A 23,202-nucleotide genomic window follows, 5' to 3' on the forward strand; every position below is an offset into this window, starting at 1 on the left:
AACTTTGACTTTAACACAGCTATTTTTTGCTTTAGTTACATCCCAAACATCTGGATAATGTTTTCCTTTTACAAAATAACATAAAAAACAGGACAAATAGTTTTTGATAGCAAAGTAACATTTTATTTATACATAACTAACTGAGAGATGACGCTGTTGTGGCCGTGACAGCCGGGGTAAACTTTTCCCTCATCGCCACCTGTCTCATAAAGATTTTTTTGAGTCTTTCCAGCACGGACTCAACGGCATTGTCCGCTGCACTGACTGACTTTTGACCTAGTAGTATTTTCTTAAGGCATCTTTAATATATTCTGTCTGTACGCATCTAAACAAAACAAGCTGAAAGCGCACGGTAGTATTTGGGTGTCAAATTCGCCTCTTGTATTACATTTCGCCGGCTAAACACATTTCGGCAGAACACCGTTTTTTCCCTACTCTTGTCTCGTCTCATCCCGTCTTTCCTGTTCATTTTCGTTTTTCTGCTCTTTTTTGGAGAAATATCGGTAATGGTGTCATTCTCATGAATGTTCCTCTCGGGTAAAAATTGAAGGGGTTGAACAGATGACATGTTTATGTCGCTAGAGTCATACTCTGGAATTTCCAGTCCGACAGCGTAACCATGTGACGTCACCACCCTGCACCGTCAACAACAATGCCGACATACTAGTTAAACTAATTTTACAAACTGTTTAAAAAGAAACTCATAATAACGTTTACCTTTTAAGAACTACAATTCTTTCTATCTCTGGATCCCTTTAAAGTTATGCCTAAAAACATTCAGGAAGCTGGCCGTTTTGATATGAATCAGCCATTTTAGGGTCATTTTGGACACTTTTAGGGGTCCTTCCATTTCTTTGAAAATTCAGCCCATGGAGCCAGTTATACTTAGCAGCATGAAATGTGATGGACATGTCTACCAAATGTAGACCCACAAAAAAAGTCTCTTGAAGCTATGATAGAAAACATACAGGAGGTATTCCATTTTTGTGTGAATTGGCCATTTTGAGGTATTTTTTTTGAATATTTTGAAGGGTCCTATCAATTCTTTGACAATTCAGCTCTTGAAGCCAGTTATACTGAGGAGCATGAGATTTAGCGGACATGTCTATCATGAGTAGACCCATTAAAAGGTCTCCTAAAGCTATGCCACATTCAGGATGTAGACCATTTGAGTTTCGATTGGTCATTTTAGGGTCCTTTTGGAAATTATCATGGTTCCTACCAGTTAAAAAAATAATTATCCCCTAAAACCACACTTAGAATGCTTTTATGCTAGGTCCATTTTGAATGGACCAGAGTTCTTTTTCCAGATAGTCCGCTAATGTGAATACTCATCCGAATTCTGTTTTTTGACCAAACAACCGAACTCTGGACCGCTAAATAATCGTGTGTCTCGATCCACTTTAAGCGCACCCTGCATCGCTTGTGAATGCAACCGGAGCAGGGTCACAGCGTGGAGCTGTGATGCTCTAGGTTGGGACGGTAAAAACGCAGGGCATCTTTAGAAGAAGAAGTACAGCGCGGACGCTATTCAAGATCAACAATGGCAAGATGACAAACGAATTAGCCATGGCCAAATGTTGTTGTGCTAGGCAGTTGCATTTGATACACAGAATCGGGTTCTAATGTGGTGATTGTGTTTTGCATGCTGTTGCTGAACGTACCGTGTGATAGTGGCTGGCCGAGACAGGCAGAGCTTGTCGGGGCGGCCGTTTTGTGAGCCTCGCTCTCCTGGAAAGGGCAACAATTTGACAGACCAAAGAGTCACCAAAGTGAGAGTGATTGTTCGCCCATGTGACATGGGGTTCCTTTCGTGGTTTAACATTCCCTATGTATTGTTTATATACCCTAGGTCGCTCGAGTCTGGAGGGAGTGACTACCCCCCCCCCCCCCCCCCCCCAGCTGGCCGAGTGCCGCTATTCTATGCTACATTACGTTTTATTATTATTATTTTTAATTTGTACCTAGACTTTATAATACTTGACATGACACGGGAAACGGGGCCGATCCGTAGGGGGCCTATTTTCAAAAAATTCAAATTCAAATATTTTCAAAACCAAAGCTAGCTACTGACCTAAAACCAAAACAGGCACTTACCTTAGCCATATATGAGCCTCCATGAGCAGCGGCATCACAAACTTCAAAGTTGCTCCCTTATAAAATCCCGATTTAGTCGCTTGAGGTATGTTTCTATCAGTTTTGCACATCGAGAGACTGGCATTCTTGCCCATTCTTCCTTGCAAAACAGCTCGAGCTCAGTGAGGTTGGATGGAGAGTGTTTGTGAACAGCAGTCTTCAGCTTTTTCCACAGATTCTCGATTGGATTCAGGTCTGGACTTTGACTTGGCCATTCTAACACCTGGATACATTTATTTTTTAACCATTCCATTGTAGATTTGGCTTTATGTTTTGGATCATTGTCCTGTTGGAAGATAAATCTCCGTCCCAGTCTCAGGTCTTGTGCAGATACCAACAGGTTTTCTTCCAGAATGTTCCTGTATTTGGCTGCATCCGTCTTCCCGTCAATTTTAACCATCTTCCCTGTCCCTGCTGAAGAAAAGCAGGCCCAAACCATGATGCTGCCACCACCATGTTTGACAGTGGGGATGGTGTGTTCAGGGTGATGAGCTGTGTTGGTTTTACGCCAAACATATCGTTTTGCATTGTGGCCAAAAAGTTCAATTTTGGTTTCATCTGACCAGAGCACCTTCTTCCACATGTTTGGTGTGTCTCCCAGGTGGCTTGTGGCAAACTTTAAACGAGACTTTTTATGGATATCTTTGAGAAATGGCTTTCTTCTTGCCACTCTTCCATAAAGGCCAGATTTGTGCAGTGTACGACTGATTGTTGTCCTATGGACAGACTCTCCCACCTCAGCTGTAGATCTCTGCAGTTCATCCAGAGTGATCATGGGCCTCTTGGCTGCATCTCTGATCAGTTTTCTCCTTGTTTGAGAAGAAAGTTTGGAAGGACGGCCGGGTCTTGGTAGATTTGCAGTGGTCTGATGCGCCTTCCATTTCAATATGATGGCTTGCACAGTGCTCCTTGAGATGTTTAAAGCTTGGGAAATCTTTTTGTATCCAAATCCGGCTTTAAACTTCTCCACAACAGTATCTTGGACCTGCCTGGTGTGTTCCTTGGTTTTCATAATGCTCTCTGCACTTTAAACAGAACCCTGAGACTATCACAGAGCAGGTGCATTTATACGGAGACTTGATTACACACAGGTGGATTCTATTTATCATCATCGGTCATTTAGGACAACATTGGATCATTCAGAGATCCTCACTGAACTTCTGGAGTGAGTTTGCTGCATTGAAAGTAAAGGGGCCGAATAATATTGCACGCCCCACTTTTCAGTTTTTTATTTGTTAAAAAAGTTTAAATTATCCAATAAATGTTCTTCCACTTCACGATTGTGTCCCACTTGTTGTTGATTCTTGACAAAAAAATTACATTTCATATCTTTATGTTTGAAGCCTGAAATGTGGCGAAAGGTTGCAAGATTCAAGGGGGCCGAATACTTTTGCAAGGCACTGTAAGTATAACAAAACTTAAAATGGGTATAAAATTCTCAGATTTTACACTAGATGCACAAAAATCACAAAATGCAAAGATAATCACCTATATTTCCAGGATCAATATCAATATTTATCATATCATATCATATCATATCATATCATATCATATATCATATCAAGTTTTTGCCCAAAATAGCAACTTTTTAAATTTTTTTTAATTTACTACAAGTTTTCAGCAGCTAATACATCACTCAATTTCACATCAGAATCTTGAGGAAAACATGCAGAATCAATTACAGATAATATATAAATAGGTTGTTAATAAATTCTATATACGATCACAATCATCATAGAATAGTGGTGACCGTATTGGCATTGACGACCGCCATGATGAGCCTAACGCTCTGCAACTCGATCGAAGAGGGCGCCAGCACCTTCTCGGTCAACTTGTAGCCAGCCTTGACAGACTTGTAGTTCTCCGACCTAGCCAGCACCTTTAGGCTTGAGGATCGGGCCGTCCTTATCCTCTCAGGCTGCTAAAAAACATGTTTGTTTTAGAAAGATAGGTGTTTCGAGTCACCTTTTTTCTAAAGTGAATAATGCTGGCCACTTACTTCAGCCCCAGGACGCCTGGGCAGCACAATACAGCTGTTGAGATCTGCTTGTTGCCGTCGGCCTTGGGATTTGTGTCGGACCGGGTGCCCTCTGGGAGCTCAAGGCTGGTGTATTAGCAGGCATTGTTGGCGTGGCCGTCAAATCTGACTGACAAAGAGCTTATTCCGCTGAAAAATCTTGGGAATAAATGCTTAAATCACTGAATTCTTTACGTTCTAAACGTGCAGCTAGCGTTTATTTTATGTAAATATGTCGAACTACAATGCTATTCTGTTAATGAATGTAGCTAGAAGCCCCCTGATGTAAACAGCGCTTTTCCAGTGAAAATTCTTGTGAATAAATGCTTAAATCTCCGAATTCTTTATAGATATGGACGTAAAACAGTCTCGATTCTTGGTTAAAAGCAAAAGAAATCGTGTAGGTAGAATTTTGTTTTATGTGAATATTTCAAATGTGCGGCTCGTCTTTAAGTTCACTGTGGCACAGTCTTAGGACGTAATGGAGGCAAAACAGTCTTGATTCTTTGTTAAAAGCAAAAAAAAAAAAAAAAAACGAGCAGTTTGAATTTACTTTAAGTAAATATGTCGAATAATTATGCTAGTCTGTTAGCTCTTTGTTATGATCAGGGGGCTGCCACAATGGATTTTTTCGTTGAAAATTCTAGTGAATAAATGCTTGAATCACTGAAGTCTCGATTCTTGGTTAAAAGCAAAAACCGGGCAGTTGGCAGTTATTTTACGTAAATATTGCGAGGTATGGAGCGGCTAATTTCTCCAAATGATTTTTTTCACAACGTTTCAAAATGCATGCATGGTACGAAAAATATAATAATTACCTTGAACCCTCAAACAAATCACTCCTGAGACAATCCTTGTTAGTATGTGGTCCAACTTTTGTACTTTTTGAACGTAAATCCGGTTTTGTGCTCAAAAGCATGTGTGAGTTTCACTCCCACCGACATCTAATAAATGAAGCTGAGTCACACAGCCCCCTACAGGCAGGCAGGGCGCAGAGAATGAAGGAGCTTTCAAGTCAAGTATTTTGATGTCTATGAATTCAAACTAACATGCATTCAAACGTCTGCTTCACAAACAGTCAGTTAACAAAAATTGACACATACAGATGCTCGGTTAGGAGGTATTTCCTTTTCTATTTGTCCAATTAATGAGTCCACACGATACTACTCAGAAAGTTCAGTTGGCGAAGTGTGAATGCTGAACCTTTTCAACAACTCATTTGCAAGTGTTTCTACGAGGTAGCTCTCCAACCGACCCTGGTACTATTGGTCTAGTGTTAAAACGCCCTTAGAAGCATGACATTTGATAGACTTGTGTATAATGTGTAGATGCACAAAAATGTCTTAAGAAGTCATGACTGAAAATTCATAGAAGGTCTCACAGTCAGGTGTAAAGTCACCATGTCATGATAATTTTTGCCATTTGCAACACATCAACTACTCCACCTCGTTTGTTAAAATGGCTACCAAATTTGAAGCAAATTCATCAAGCCAAACAGGTGATGGCAAATTGTGAACTATTTGATTTTTAATTATTGTGTATTAGAGCAGTATGTTGTTATAGTTTAATGCCTGACAAGTGCATTTTACTTGAAATATCCCTGAAGCAGCAGCAGCAGCAGCAGCAGGAGCAATAATGAGAAGCTTTTATTGATTTTTAAACACGGCTTTTTTGTGTTGTTTTTTTTCTTGTTGCTCCATTTGCAGCTCGACCGCGCTAATAATTTTTTATTGATGGAAGCATTAGTGTGGGAAGCTCCACAGAGACCAGTTGTTGAAAGTCGATTTCAAGTTGTTGGAGGAACACCACGTGGTTGTGACGTCACTTTTTGCTGTAATTTATGGTTAATTCTTCTTGCCTGCCTCGTCAAATTAACCTCCCTGAGATTTTAATTGTTTGATAATGATCAACATTGGGACAAAAGGCTTTGTTGGCGTTTTTTTTTTCACGTTTTGTGCAGCGTCTATACTTTTCTTTGTGTTTTGACATCTTTCAGCTTGATCACGTCGCAGGTGTCCTCGTCGCTCAAGCAACCAGCTGGATTTGATTGTTAGAACTTGTGTGTTATTATTTCACATTCAAACCTTTTGAATGCTTGACGCCTAGTTTTCCAATTTTGACGCTATTTCATTTGTATTAACAGCACATTTAAGATAACAGGTTTAAAATATATATAGGCGGAAAACACTCAGGTAACTTAAGGTTCTGCTCTGAGACCCCCAATTTGGCCAACTTTCAAAACTGTCCGATATGCATGTGTGATACATCATTGGAAAGCTTAAAATTTCAAATTTCTGGGGGAAGAAAAATTTTGAACAGGAGGGCACTTTAAAAAAAAAAAAAAACGTTTTTTTAAACAGCAAAACACTATCTGGAGGCGAGAGCAGAATTGCAGACGCCATTATTTTAACGAGATATTATCGCGTACTTACCTGGTTTCGATCTAAAAACTCCATGTAGCATGTATCACTGAGTGTCAAGACACAGCTGTGAATGGCCACAGCTGTATTTTTGGGGGATTTTATGGGTAAAACGTGGTAATATAACACAGGTCGCGATGCAGAAATCGCAGACATCAAGGAGTGGTCCAGAGTTTCTTTTTCATATATTTTCCCTTTTAAACGTTTTTTTTTTTTTTTTCAATTTTTCTTTGTTTGGATCCATTATTTATCATTGGAGAAAATGCAACAGTAACATAAAAAATACAATTTAGTGATAGTTATGAGTAAAGATGTCCCGATCCGATATTTGGATCGGATCGGACACCGATATGGGCAAAAAAATATGCATCGGTATCGGCTCGGCCAACAGGGAAAAATTCCGATCCAGACTTCCGATCCAGTTATTTTTTTTTTTAAAGTCCGGTCCAGGTTTTACAGCGCACCGATTTACATAATCCATTCCAGTTTTTGCTTCGGTTTCTTTCCCTAAAATCCGGTCCGCATTTTACGGCACACCTTCAACACACTACATTTACATTACCGTCTCCCAATTTACCGAGAGACTATCGGTAAAAATGTCAGCTGTGTGGGATCATTTCACCTTAAAGGACGACAAAGACGAAGAGGCAGAGTGCAACATATGCCACAATAAAGTCAACCGTAGTGGTAAAGCTGTAAGAAGTTTTAATACAACCAACCTAATCAAGCATTTAGCGAAATACCACCACAAACAATATGAGGAGTATGTTAAGAAAACCGAAGACAAAAAAAAAGGTCCTACGCAACTAACACTGGCAGAAACTTTTGCTATGCGTGACAAACTGGCACTCGACAGTCCCAATGCCCAGGGAATAACAAGAGTCATTGCCGAAGAATTCATTCTGGATGACGAGCCATTATCTCTCGTGAGTAAAGACGCACCATCCAACACTTAGAACCACGGTACAACATGCCCAGCCGTCATAACATCCTTGAGCAATTCGGCCGTGGAAAACTCGAGAACGATTCACAAACATCCAAATTCCGATTATTGAAATATGTCAAGTAAAGCGGAACTAATACAACGCTGTAACTAATGCATGAAACATTAAAAGCATCTAATAGCTTGGGAGATTTGTGGGATTTTCCACTGAGGTTTTTGGTGTGTTTTTCTTTTTTAAGACCGTTTACAATATTATTTGCACATTTTACTGACTGACTATGCCATTTCTGTTTTTTATTCATTTTTTGTGTTTGTCACTGAATAAACAGGTCAGTTTCTTGTTACCAACCGTTGTGTGTTATTGAAACTCACCTAATTCAGCTGGCTAGTTGTTATCAAGAGTACTAAAACCTTTTTCAACATGAGTCTGACAACTAAGTAAGGAGGCTAAATAACTTTATAACACATGCTCAGATAGCTCTGTATCGGTATTGGCCAGTATCGGGATCGGATCGGAAGTGCAAAACATTATGGGTATCGGATCGGAAGTGAAAAAACCTGGATCGGGACATCCCTAGTTATGAGGTAGATATCCGTGACTTTTTTACAGACGCCAAATTTTTCATTGTGATGACATTTGTTTAAAAGTTTCAAATATGCAAGTGAATAATTTTTTAAAGTTGTTTTCTTTGTTTAACTAAATATCAGACATCAATTAATGATTCTATGCTAAAAATGACAGACATTTTGAATAATAAATATAATGAATTACCTTCGTTTGATGGCTGGGTTGAAACAAAAGCGGTTGCGCGATGTCTGTAAACGGGGGTTTCCAGGGTAAAACGGACAAATTCAAAATAGTTCGTGGGCTGAATGCGCCATGAATCTGCTATGGCAGCATATAGACATATTTTTCTATCAAACACAACAGTTGTTTTGGCTTAAAATACAGCAGTTTTTACAGCAGTTGTTTGCTTATTTTGTTTTTTTTTGTTGGTTTTTTTTGTGTTTTGGTGTGTTTTTTATGGTATTGTTTTGATGGTGTGAATTATTTGTTGGAAAATCAATAAAAAATACAGTTGGAAAAAAATACAGCTGTTTCTTTTAAAGAGGAGAGTAAAGGCCCAAGTACACTGCATGCGTGATCGTTGCGGTTCCGGTCCGGTTCAGTGTTGCCTGCGTGTCACGCAATCCGTCAAAAACAGGCAAATCATACCGGCTGCTGCACGGCTGCGGTCCGCCAACTCCGTCCCCTCGTGAGCTCTCGCGTGATCGCGCGCGATAATGTGCCATTTAAATCAACGACAAACACACGGAGTCTGTAGTATGTACTCATCAGAGAAGCAGAGAGAGAGCACATTTTTTTCCTTGCATATTGATAATGTAACGTTTGCTAAGCGGAGGTTTGGCCGCGAAAACAACACACGAGCTTCAACGCCTTTTTCCTCTTTTTCTTTATTAACTTCCCGCCACCTCACCAATGCAAAAACAACAACTACAGTGGGGAGAACAAGTATTTGATACACTGCCAATGGGTTTTCCTATTGTCAGTGTATCAAATACTTGTTCTCCCCACTGTATTTACACCGACGCTATCTAGTCCACCAATCGGAGCGTCGCGCTGGTGCACCAGCACACCAATGACAGCCCCGCGTTGGTAAATAAATTAACCCACCCACAATATTTTAGTTGTGTCTGTCTCTTAATTCCAGATTGACTGCATCATGTTTGCGCACGGGGGCACGAGAATTTCTGCAGTGGAACCACTTCCAGATACGCTCTTTTTTTTTTTTTTTTTTTTTGCTTAGCACGTCGTGTTTGATATCATTGCCAGAAAAACACACATAATAGGACACTTTGCAGTTTCGCTTTTAACGGTGTCCTTATAGTAACGATCTGCTGCATCATAAATGATTTTGTGGGTTTCCACCTCCATGATGAAGCGCTCATCATCCATCTTCGCTCGTGTTTAAAGCGTGATTAGGCACCTGGGTTGTTACGTCCAGGCCCAGCTCCGCCCATTTTGCCGGATGCGTGTCCGGCAAAAATAGAAAATAGCCTATACCATCCGGCGGGCATGCGGCACGCCGGAGGTGGTTCGCAGTCAAGCCGGAGCACTGACGCGGCCGGTATACGTTGAACAATAGGATATAATGGGAACGGATCGACTCCGGCGCTATTTTTTACCGGAGTCGGACCGGAAACGCAACGATCACGCATGCGGTGTACTTGGGCCTTTAGAGCAGAAACTGCTTTTTCAGTCTTGTCTGTGTTTTCCGCCATATTCTATTAGTTTTTAAAAAATATATATATTTAGTTGTATTATTTTTATATTCAAATTTTGAGTGAAGAGTAATACCGATTTATATATTTTTTAATTTTTTTAATGTATTTGTCCAATTCTGGCCACAAGGTGAGAGCCAATTAGCCTGTTAGTTCATTTTTATTCCAGATTGCCTTTCAGGGCCTTTTAAACATTTTTAGTGTTTTTTTTGTTGTTGTTGTTTTTTTGTAATGTAAAAAAATAAGCTTTTCTTGAACCTGGGCATAATATTGCTATTGAAGTACTTTTGTATTGTAATAAAATCATCTATTGGCGGCTTTTATTTGCTTAATTGTCAAATTAACTTCATTATTCTAATTCCAACCACTAAATTGATTTTTTTTTTTTTTTTTTTGGAATACCGCTCTTATTCTTTCTGAAATGTATTAGCTTACTGGTAACATTTTTTTTCCTTTCTTTCATTATTTCATTCATTCATTTTTGGTACCGCTCATCCTCACGGTGGTCAACGGGGTACTGGAGCCTATCCCAGCTAAGTATGGGCAGGAAGGGAGGGTACACATTCGACTGGTTGCCAGCCAATTGCAAATCAACTCTCTCCACACAATTAAAATATCCTTTTTGAGGAGACTTTAATTTAATATGCACATTTTAATTTCATATTTTCAATTCTTATAATCATATCTCTTGGTTGGCTACAAATATTATTTTTTGCTTTTTATAAGTAACTCATTTTCTAGCATTTTGAATGAATATTTTGATCTTAAAAGAAATAATTGATTCTCTCTTATTTCACCAGTGTGATGTCAGTTTTGACACAGACAGTTTTCCAAGATGAGAATGATTTTGTGAATGAAATGTGCTGCTTTTGAAGCATATAAGCGTTACTTATTGATGATACTTATCACTTCCTGTTGTTTTGGGGAATATTTGGATTACCTTCCAATGAAACCATGAAAACATGACTGAGATCTTCACAGATATTGTGAATTTATTTTTTGTGCAGCTGTGTCGCACTTGGCGGTCGAAGGAGCGGTCGTCACCATGACAAGGTCCATGGCCGGCCTCCTCCTGCTGAGGCTCCTCCTCCTCATCGACCCGGCCACGACGTCGGCTACCACTCATCCCGACTCCACTTCGGCGTTCCCGACGGCGTCGCTTTTTCAGCCGCCGGCTCCACCCGAGTGCACCAAGAAAGAACATCCCAAAGTGTCCACGCAAGGTTGGTTAGGCAGCCATTTTTACTCCCTTGAGCACTGTTAGCATGCGAAAGGGGCTCTAGCACATTGTAGTTATGGTTTCCTTAGGGATGGCCAACCCAATTGACTCCTTGGCTGCCACTGACGGCACGAGGCAGCCAATCCATGTACAGTAATCGATGACTAAGTGAATTGAGAACTATTTTGATAGTAGATGAATTGTTTGGATATTGTTGACTTGAAATTCTCCAAATTTTTGCAAATCTTTATTTTCAGTTTCCTTTTTTAAAATTTATGGCGCAGCTCGTTTGAAGAGAAGTTTCCTCCTAAAACAGAATTGAGAAGGCAAGAAATTAACAGGTTGAAGCAGTCCTATCAGGAGTCAAGCAATGTTATTGTTAAGACAAACAAAGAAACAAAAAACAAATTGCAACGGAGTGCTCACTCAGAGTGTCGTGGGTGTTGACCAGTGGCGGACTTGGCAATTTTGGGGCCTAAGGCGAACATATCCAGGGGCCCTCTTCATGGGTCAGGGGTTAAAAAGGTGAGAAGGGTGTGGAGGAAATATGTTCTGGTACACTTGGGCTGTCCCAAACGACAAATTTTATCCTGATTAGTCAGCCGACTAGTTTTACGATTAATCGACTAATCTAATAATTTTCTTTTTTTCTTTTTTTTTTTTTTTTTTACTAATTTAGCAATGAAATTTTTGTTGACTCTTATTAATTCACAAAACTATTTTGGAACACCTACATTCTTGATTAAAGTACAAATAATCATGTAAATAACAATAATTAATCACAAATAAACAATGAGGTTAAATGCTGATTTGGGATGGAAATTGATAGGATTTGTCCGATTCCGATTCCATTATCGATATTGCTTAACGATTCGATTCTTTATCGATTCTCTTATCGATTCTAATTTGGGGAAAAAGAAGAACAAACGTTTTGATTGGCATCGAGTTTGTTTAATCAGAAGTCACAACCTTACAAACTCACAACGAGATCAAAAGAGGCCCAAAGCCTCAATGTTAACTGTGGCAATAAGTGGTAAATACACAAGAATGTGTAAAATTTTACTGAAACATTTATCTAATAGAAATAAAAAATATTGGTATATATTGGCAGATAGGTTTTTGTTCTGCCTTTGGCAATATGTGTTAAAGCAGGGGTCCCCAAACTTTTTCCTGTGAGGGCCACATAACTTTTCCCTTCTCTGATGAGGGGCCGGTGTCAGTTTGTACCAGAAAAAGTGTGACGATTGCAGAAGTGCATAAATGTAAAAAATTGTTTTTCAGAAAGCCACAATCAAATAACCCTTTCTGGATTCTTTATAATAATAATAATAATAATTAATAATAAAAACACTATTAATTAAATAGATAATAACCAAATAACCCTCTCTGAATTCTTCAAGGAAAAGGCCAGAAAATAAATAACACGATTGAGAAAAAAAAAAAAAATTCAAAATGGCCGGACCAAATGTGGAGGCGGGCCATATTTGGGCCGCGGGCCGCAGTTTGAGGACTTCTGGGTTAACGTGTATTATTTTACTATTACATTGAATTGCAAGCCTTTTACTTTTTGTGGCGCTTACACGCTCAAGTGGGGGCACCCTTGCGCTTCCTCACGCGAAGACGAACGCGCTCACGTGAAGAAGAGCGCGCATACACCCAAAGAAGAAATGCCGCATCCAAGTGAGTGAGCGAGTTAGTGAGAGAGGGAAACACTTCTACGAGCCTACGTTCTTTGTTAATGTTGATATCTACAGAGGCAACGCCTGTATGTATCATCTTTTGTGTTGTTGTTGTTGTGTTTCCACTCGCGATCGGACATTTAAATCCAGTTGTGTAGTGGTTTGAACGATGTGCTAATGCTAGCGAACGAATGCTAACCATACTGTTATTAGCAGCTAATCATCGCTGATTTACGTTGATGCAAACCTGTTTGTTATTGGGGACGAAATTGATTTGTTTCATTTCTATTCTTAGTTTCACTCTTCAAGTGATGGTTGAATGAAGTCAGCAAATTATACCAACGTCTTCTGCATCGTCATTTGGGAGTTTAGCTAGCTGTATAGCCAGGACTGAGCCTTAGCCTCTCTGTGAGGACAGCGCAGTCGTATTCCCTCCCGATGCAGTTATCTCCACCTTGCAATGACTGCAAGTCGCTTTGTTGTAATTTTTCCTCGTGAAGTGAAGACACACTTTCGAGCGTTTGAACCTACGTGCTGTCATTGCTATGTTTATGGCTGCAATGCTCGTGCTTACCCGTCGTAACCTTTCATTTTCACACTCTTTCCTGGTGAAGTGTAGTCAAACTTTGGAGCGAGTGGTTCTTGGCGCCATGCTAGTTTGATGCGTCTGGACAACAACACACGTCACGACGCAATACGCGTCTTTAGGAATCGTTAAAGGGATCGTTAAGGCTTTTTCATTGTGTTGTCGAGGCCTCGAAACACTCGGAACCGGTTCCGAATTGGAATCGGATTTCGATTCCCATCCCTAATGCTGATAGCATTTACAAAAGAATGGAAGGTAAACAGATTCAGAACACTGACTTTGCCTTTCCAACATTATTCAAAAATATTCTTAAAAAAATTCTAGCAATATTGTTATAGTATACTAATATATATAATAGTAGTATAATAATTATAATAATTATTCATTGCCAATCATATTTGTCATGAAGTGTCATTTGAAAGGTATTCTTATTCTGTATTATGTAGTATTTACTCAACATATTATAATATTAATTCTGAAGTATGTGGGATTAACTCCAGAAATCATTATTTATATGACGAGCATGACGTGCTTTTGCTGTTAACCCTTTAACACCTAAGCCTATTTTGGCCGAATTTGCATGCCTTTGATGTTGCCTTTATATTTCAAAGAAAAAATTGTTCACAATGGCCAAGTTGGGTCCCTTTTTTCAGGATACCTTGAACTTCATGTCCAAACTGTTTGTTTTCTTCACTGACCAATTTTAATCCACATTTTGGACCCAGAAGACAAAAAAAAAAATCCCAAAATCTTTTTTTTAAATTTGTAATGGTGATGTCCCACTGACAACCAAATGTGCTCGACCAACCGTTTTGAAGCTTGATACTACTTATTTAACTTGCTAGGATAAACATTCAATAGAAAAAAATAAGATTGAATAGTTTTATGTCTGACAATTCAACACAAGCAGCAGGTATGGTAATAGGCGTTTTTGGCCTTTACACATACTATGGTCAAAACAGGTTATATACAGTACAAAATAGTGAGAATTTTTTTTTTATATATCATCTAACACAAAAAGGGTTTGAAGGATATCTCTTTGTGAAGTTAGGTATTGTACCCATCACCTTATCAAAGGTATATATGTACATGCAATCAAGCTTCTCGAACACACATCGATATAAAAATTGAAAAGATTCATAGTGAAGAAAAAAAAAATATATAACATTGAAAAAAGTATTTTCAAAAATATTGACAAGTAGTTCAGTTCAATTCAATTTTTCAGGCATGCGACCAGTGTTGTTAATAACGGCGTTACAATATAACGGCGTTACTAACGGCGTTATTTTTTTCAGTAGTGGGTAATCTAATTAATTACTTTTCTCATCTTGGCAACGCCGTTACCGTTACTGAGGACGGAAAGGCATGCGTTACTATGCGTTATTATATTGGTCGAAAAGTCTGAGGGAGACGGACTCACCGAGACGACAGAGCAGAGCAGGAGTGGGGAGGAGGCAAGAAAGTTGTGACGCCGAGCAAACGCGATGCTAGGTAGCTCCAATACAGGGGTCGCATTAACCGAATATTTTCCGTCGTTGACCGGTTTTTTAAAACGGTGACGGAAAAAACTGAAGTCCATCCGTCATTTTGACAGGTTGCAATTCACACCCCAGACCACAGGGTGGCGAGTGAGCATATTAATTAGCTATTGTCTCTCTTGATGCATGACGTCGTTGGCCTTACTCGGAAAAATGTCAAGGCAACTGAGTGTTAGCCTGGCACGGCCAGACTGTTCTCCCTGTATTTTTCAAACACCGAGAGAAAAGTCTGGGACACAGCCTCTCGAGGAGGTACAAAATCAATCGACAAATCAGATTTGTTTATTTGCGTGACGTGTTCTTCACGAGCAACGTCACTCTGGTGCGCCGAAAGTCGTCTCTACAACAACACGGATGGCGGGAGAGCCAGTTTGTCTCGCGCTAGCCATGTTGAATAAACTCCGTTCTCCTCGTATGTTTACTTCCGCGCGCAAGTCCCTCGTCCTGCCCTCGTCGCTTTGCTAACGGCACGTCTGCCCATCGCTGATTGGTGCACTCCGCTGTCTGTCTGCCTCTTGTTAAGGTTGTTCGGACAGAATATTAATTAAAAATGAATGAAAACTAAATACTATTGAATATGTCATTATTATCATTTTAAAAATGTAAGTGACGGGTAAAAATAGATTATGACCGGATTTTTATGACACTGTCAGTCAAAATGACAGACAACGAAAAAGTCTAGCGCAACCTCTGCTCCAATAATACCTGTTGTAGCCGATAGCCTACAAACTACACCCGCATGTTATGGTAGATATGGTAGACATGGTAGATATCACATGTACTGTATATAGACCCTACTCACGTGACGTCACAGCCACGCCCCCGCGCCATGTTGTCCGGATACTAGTCATGTTAATGCATTAGCGCTTCGCAAATTCCTCCTATTATGGCGTGTTTTTCTGCTCGTTAACATTAATAATCAAAATTGTGAAGTCGTGTGTGGCGGTCGGTTGCAAAAACAGAGAAGATAGACGGAGAGACTTGAATTTTGACCGTATTCCGAGAGACCCGAACAGGAGACCGAGATTGACTGCTGCAATTCGACGAGAAAACTGGGCTCCAAACGACTACCACAGATTATGTAGTAGTCATTTTATATCTGGTAAGATGCATTTAATATATATTTAGAGGGTTTTTGGGCTGACAACCACAATTAAGATCATTGCTAGGCTAATCGCCGACAACATACACTCAGACGTTGTGAATGAACTACCTGAAAATATATAATTATAAGGGGATAATCAGACAGTTGTCATACAATTCATTTACAATTTCACTATTGAGGTCAAAAGCCAAAAAATAAATTCAACTAGGGACAATCTGGAGTAGTGCTATCGCACTTCATATTTATTACGTATTATATATGTATATAGTGAGAGTGCTATCGCTAAACCATATAAACATTAAAAGCCCTAGCTCCATTGACAAATGATATGAAATACATTAGACTTGACAGTGGATGTTAGCAAGAACAAAAGATTTTGAATTGAAAATTTCGTAACTCACCTTCCGAGCACAAGATTCCTGCCGAATTTTCGTGTATGAGGACCTGTTTCACCCAACCAGCAACGTAGCATTTATAAGCCTCCAAGCTCTTAAAGTTTTTCAAACTTTCGTGAGAATAGGCTGATTTTGTGTGGACAAGATTGTTGTAAATATCAGGATATCAGATGTCAGGCGAAGCCAGCGGGTCGAAAAACATCGATTTAGGCATCAAATACGGATCTGGCAAATGGATAAACTGAAGCTTTTCCACGTAACCCCTTTTATGCAACGGATCCAATGAGTTTACAGCGTCAGATAACACCGGGGCTTCCATGAATTGCTCTATAACTTGCTCGACTAATTGAAAACAATGAGAATAGGTCTGAAAAAGAGGTACAATATGGCGGCCGGAGACAGCGACACGCCCATTTTGTGACGTAGGTGAGTAGGGTCTATAGATATAACTAGATGCAAAATGACAGACACGGCACTAGACGCGTTAGTAAACAGCCGCCATCTTAAAGCAGTAGACCTTTTATTACGGCTCTGTTGTAGAGAACCTTCCTAGCGAACCTAAGTAACTTTTTATCTAAAATACTTCTAAATCGGCAAAATCTTGACTTGAATCTATCTTTAAATGATGACACAGTTTTAAAACTTTCATATGTCGAAAGTAGAGAGAAGGGAACTAATGCAATAATGGGAGCAATTTTAACAACTTTTAACAGTTGATTCAGGGTAAAGGGTAAATTAGGGTAAAGAATTGGGCTCAGGCCAATTGTACCAAAAACCTTCACAAAAAACTTTACATAGTGTGGCCAATGTTTTTTTTTTTTTTTTTTTTAGGAAAAAAAAAAAAAAAGTAATTATCACCAATTACTTTGCCAAGTAATTAATTACTCTTACATTCAGGTAATTGAGTTACTAACGCAATTACTTTTTGGGAGAAGTAATTTGTAACTATAATTAATTACTTTTTTTCAGTAAGATTAACAACACTGAATGCGACCCAATAAAGTTTTTTTTTTTTTTTTTTTTGGCGCACTCAATAAAGTTTGTTTTTGAACAGGTCACTGAGCTGCGTCACATGCAATGTCACACAGCCTACTCTTCCGCCGTTTGAGCGCTGCTGTCACTTCTACTCGCCGAGACGCCGACTAATTTTTGATTAAATCGTTCTCTAATTGTATTTAACGTCACAGACATAATGTGTTACACTCTTCCAGAGACTTTAGTTTAAGCTTAAGGTAGGATTATCAAATTTATCGCGTTAACGGCGAGAATTAATATTTTTTTTTACATATATCACGTTACAATATTTAACGCAATTAACGCATGCGCTGCACGACCCACTCACGCATTGTCGCGTTCAATCTATAATGGCGCCGTTTTACCCATACGGTATATAGAGCTAAAAGGCAGTGTAAAATGAGTAGAGTGAATTTTGGCAGCCTTTGGAGCCTTTTTTTAAATGGCTAAATGCTTACATTTCCTCTCCCAACGACTAGAATAATCGTGGGAAGCAATGTGGGGAAGAAAGGTAGTAGTTGATCTTATTCTTAACACCCTATGTTATTTCCCAACGCAGAGAAGATATATCAATTGGTACCACGACGCACAGTCATGGTTGCACTTCCCATCATGCATTTGGGCAGAAGTTAAATGGCTACAGTATCATTTACTGAAAGCTCAACAAATACACTAGATGGCAATATTTAGTCACAATATACAAAGTCACATTTATCCTTTAAGAATTACAAGTCTTTCTATCCGTGGATCCCTCTCACAGAAAGAATGTTAATAATGTAAATGCCATCTTGAGGATTTATTGTCATAATAAACAAATACAGTACTTATGTACTGTATGTTGAATGTATATATTCGTTTTATTCATTTTTTTCTTAATGCATTGCCAAAATGTATATGATCGGGAAAAATTATCGGGAATGATTGGAATTGAATCGGGAGCAAAAAAAAAGCAATCGGATCGGGAAATATCAGGATCGGCAGATACTCAAACTAAAACGATCGGGATCGGATGGGGAGCAAAAAAACATGATCAGAACAACCCTAGTTGGGGGTGCTGCTGGCTCCGGTGGCCCAAGCCGTTGCTCGTTGGGGCAAGGGTAGCTGGTTGGGGGCCCCTTACTGGTTGGGGGCCTAAGGCAATCGTCTACTTTGCCTGAATAGTAGAGCCGCCTATGGTGTTGGCCATACATAAGAAGCAGTTTTCTGATGGAGAAATAATAAAAGTGAATGACTGAAGTGATGGGAGCAATGTTCGAAGGAAAAGGAGGAAATGACAACAAAAATCAAACAAATCTCACTCTCAGATTCATTAGACAAGACGCACTGAAGTATTGGCTGATGAGGTGAGTAAACAGCTTTGTGACCCCCAAATGCCATTTGTGTTACAGTTAAACTTACTGTCAATAATTATTTTGATTGCACCTTCTTTTTTGTACAGCAGTGTTTTACAGTTACAAAATGTACTGTCAATAGTTATTGTTTGCACCTTAATGACAGATCTAGTCAATTATTTAGTGTACATGTGAACACATTGTACTTGCATGTTTTTTTTTTTGTTTGTTTTTGTATTTCTATTTTAAATCAAGAAAATGTTTTGTTTTTATTTAATCAGAATATGCACTGTATTTTTCTTTGGTCAAAAGAAAACCAACTGTACCACCTTCGACCTGCCTTGTACTTGACCAACATGAAGAAATGGACCCATGCTTGTATGAAAAAAAGAATTGTGGCCCTTCAAGATTTGTATTTGAGGACCCCTGGTTTAGAGAAAGAACTAGCTCTTGGCCCTTAATCTGGATTATTTTGTGTCAGATCACTATTTGGCAGCATGACAGTGCGGCTAGAACCGCAGCAGCTGTGAAATGGAGGCCAGCAGAATGTGAGCAAACACGCACAAATTGTTTTGTTGCTTTTGGCTGCTGTGTTGTGAGTCTCATCTCTGCCAACAAAAACTCCACTAAAAAAGCTGCAAGTGAGCTAGAAAAACTGAAATACAACAAAGTGATTTGCAAGTTTTTCAGGGTACCCTTTTTATTCGTGGTTCTGATAATCTTCGCACCTTTGCATACAGCAATATCCTTCAAAATGAAGACAATGTTCCTCTCGGGATTGAAAAAAAGAAGGTCGCACTAGCTTTAATTCCACCTTTGAATAAAATGAACAGCAAAGTAATTCATTGAATGTTTTCCTCCAAATCACGGCGGCAATCTCCCTTGAGAGCAGAAACAATCCCAGCTATTTCTTTTCCTTTCTTTTTCTGTTTACACAAAATCCCTGCCTCGACTCTATAAATCTAATTTGCACCCTGCTCCATCTCCGACGTTTTGCATCAGCTTGTGATCCGAGCGCTCGGGTAATAAACGAATAGGAAAAACAACAATAACGTAGCGCACCGCGGCCTTCTTCCGTCTTCAGTCTTGATTACCGAGGCGGCCCTAATTGGAGCTGCCGCCCGAGCGCTCGCGGCCCATCAATCATCTGAATAGAGCAGCCACGACGTTAATACTTCCTTATAACTCCCTCATCGACAGCTATCGACGCTAACGGGGCTAATGCTGCCCTTCAATCAAAGTCAACTTTTCTTTCCGTTCGTCTTCATTTCCGACAGAGAAGGCACCACGGAGGAGTTTTCTTTTTAACAATTGCAACAGTCTTTGAAGCCAGAGAGTCGGGGAGGAAATCAATCCCATAAATCCTGGATTTCATTGCGATGTTCTACATTAGCATGCTGAGGCTAAACGAGGAGCGTTTGAGGGTACAAACATTGGGATTTTTGTTGCTGTTGAGCGACTCGCTTTGCATCCTGAGATATTTGAAAGCTCCAATTGGAAGAGCTCTGCTTAGAAACATAATAGCAGGAATTGACCACAATCAGTCACAAGTGTCATGGTTTAAAACCATGGCCTAGTTATAGGACATTTGCCACAAGCTATCCCAGTCATGTCATCGGCTAGTCAAAAGTATCTTAGATCAAATACAGTGTCATTGTAAGGCAGTGGTGTCCAAACAACAGTGTTGTCACAGATTACTTGAAAAAGTAATTTACTTTTTTGAGGCATAATCAGTAATTAATCTAGTTACTTTACTGAATACTTTATTATGAAAATAACTAAGTTACTTTGAAAGTAATTTATCTGTTACTTTTTACCAATTTTTATCCCTTTGCTGCCTCAACATAGAAATGTCAACAGAAAAATGTCATTGCATGTAATTGACTTTCCGATAATTGAATTTAAAGGGGAAGATCAGAATTTTTCACAAAAGGCTTAATGACTGCACAATAATCAACAACACACATATGAATTGCACTGTGCAATAAACACAAAGGTGGGGGCAGGCGAGGATGCGCGCACAACCTGGAAGTACACCGTACACACACACGGTCAATTTGGCCACAAAACGTGACTGCAACTAAGCACTTTACAGTCAATTGGACTTACAACACATCCCAAAGATGCTAAACGAACACGTCACCTCACGGCATAAATGTGCAACACGAATATGATGTAAATAATGCTTGCCAATTTGTAGCAATGACTATCCGCCGTTGCAACGGCAAAGCTATGAAACGGCCGCGCATGTAGTGGCTACAACCTATTGATGGAACCCTCCAGAATGGAGGAAAAATATGTTCATTCATGGACGCACACAGATCAACGTTCCTACGCACATCTCAACAGGTGGCTGCACTCTGCTCGAATGTGCACCGAGTTCCTCTTCCTTTCTCAGTCCCAAAAAACCTGTGACACGAAACCAAAACAGGAAGCTATGAGTGACTACCATGGAAACGAACACGTAGTTAGTCGATTGTAACCTTTCTAACATTTTCTATTCGAAATGTTCTTCGTGTGTGACTACATTATTCTTCGTTTTACATCCATTATGGGGCAATAACGAAATAATAACGCGTAGACACGGAAGAAACAAATAATTAATCAGATTATTGGTTTGGAAAAATAAGCGCGTTAGATTACTAGTTACCGAAAGAAAGTAATCAGATTACAGTAACCCGTTACTATGTAACGGGTCACTGTAATCTGACAACACTGCCAAACAACGGCCTGCGGGCCAACTGTGCCAATGCAGCTGCTCAGTTTTTATTGGCCGGCGGGAAATTCTGAAAATATCAGTGAATATGGTCTCTATTATCTCAGGGGTCAAACGTGACAACATGTTGAAATCATTGTAGGAATCTGTAGAATTTCAGAATTTTTTTTAACCTTAAATATACTACCTAATCTTGATAATAAAAAGTGTTAAATTGAGCTTTCTTGGTTGTGATTCTCTTGATGTTTTTTGGTGTTGCTGGAGATTTTGTTCAGCAAAGTTTGTATATGTTGTATAAATATAAATATGTAATATAAGGGATGTTAAAAAAATTGATTCTGAGATATATCGCGATATTACGTAACGTAATTCTCGTCTCGATTTAAAATCCATCTGTATCGATCCTTACACTGTGTTTTTGGTGGAAATAAACAATTGAGTGGCTGCACTTCTACTCCCGTCCAGTAGTTGGCAGCGCGCAGCAGCATTGCCTTGTAGTCTGCTGAAGTAACAACAACATTAGACTAATCCAAGGAGAGATTTGTGTTCATCGCCCTGTAGTGATTGGCCGCCATTACTGGGGTGTTTACACACGTATAGCAGCCCAGTGTCAGTCAATGTAAACAGTAACATTAGCTGCTGTTGGAGTGTGTGCTGCGGGTGGCACGTATCAGCAATGGCGGATGAGGTACTTCGGGTCATTTTGCTGGAAATAATTTTTTTATAAGTCTGAAATTTGGGCTCATTTTTGCTTTTACTGCAAAAACAGAGGCATAGAGAATTTAGAATCCTGCATTTAAGCAGGTGTGGACTAAATCAGGTTTGCACAAAAAGAAAATAGAAAACGTCAATTGGCTGATTTTAGCTTTTACTGCAAAAACAGAGGCATGGAGAATTTAGAAACCTGCATTTAAGCAGGTGTGGACTAAAGCAGGTTTGCACTAGAAAAATATAAAATGTTATAATGAAAGCCATATGTTGTTCGAACATAAAACAAAAGCATTTTTACTTGAGTACTGGATGAGGTTTTAGGAATGAATTGATATAAATGCACTTTTATGCATACGCGGAGATTGAGGGGAGGCAGGCGGGGCAGTGCCCAAAAAATGTCATTGCATGTAATTGAATTTCCTATATATATGAATTTAAAATAAAGACCTAGCTCGTAAAATGTTGTCTATAAAAGTTAGTTTAAAGTTTAAAAGCAATAAAACAAACAACAGAAATGAATGAAATGAACAAGTGTAAAGTATTTAGAGCAATGTATTTCATATTGGGTCAAAATAATTTTTCAAACAGATCATGTGACAAGCACCTGACAGACAGTCCTTTGCTTTGCTTAAACCAAAACTACACCTGATGGATATATGGAATTTCTTTTTCTCAAGTTTTGTCCTCTCTCTCTCTCTTATAAAAACAAACAAATATACAAATATTCCAATAATATTTTTCAAGTGTAGTATCCGGATTAACCGGGATCGAATCTGATAGTGATATGTATCGTATAGCCAGATATGAGGCAATACGCACCCCTAATATACACACACATACAGTATGTATGTACAGTATGTGTATCCTTATACGCAGGGGTAAAAGTGGCTACAATTTCTTGACGGAACTCCCTGACGTGAAGGTCGCCACGGAGCCAGAAATTTTGTTCATTTATTTATTAATTTTTTTCATTTTTGGGGTAGTGGGGGTCAAACCTCCTAAAACTACTGAAATGCAAAGAAAACTGTTTTAGCACAGTGATTTCTATAACACATACAAAAACTGATTTTCATTCAAAATTGTATTTTTTTCCAATGATTTGCAAAATA

At 39.2% G+C, this 23,202-nt stretch overlaps 1 protein-coding gene across 4 annotated transcripts in view; it reads left to right on the forward strand.

Annotated features, from left to right (window-relative positions):
* Nucleotides 1-23,202, forward strand: part of sema5ba (sema domain, seven thrombospondin repeats (type 1 and type 1-like), transmembrane domain (TM) and short cytoplasmic domain, (semaphorin) 5Ba) — a 242,106-nt gene that overhangs the window by 59,335 nt on the left and 159,569 nt on the right. For all 4 annotated transcript variants that reach the window (XM_057852117.1, XM_057852115.1, XM_057852114.1 and 1 more), the window contains exon 2: nucleotides 10,807-11,022. In XM_057852117.1, the coding sequence (XP_057708100.1) occupies nucleotides 10,845-11,022 (178 nt within the window). In that variant the 5' untranslated portion in view covers nucleotides 10,807-10,844. The remainder of the gene's footprint in view (nucleotides 1-10,806; nucleotides 11,023-23,202) is intronic.

This window comes from Corythoichthys intestinalis, chromosome 12, assembly GCF_030265065.1.
Source record: "Corythoichthys intestinalis isolate RoL2023-P3 chromosome 12, ASM3026506v1, whole genome shotgun sequence".
NCBI lineage: Eukaryota > Metazoa > Chordata > Actinopteri > Syngnathiformes > Syngnathidae > Corythoichthys > Corythoichthys intestinalis.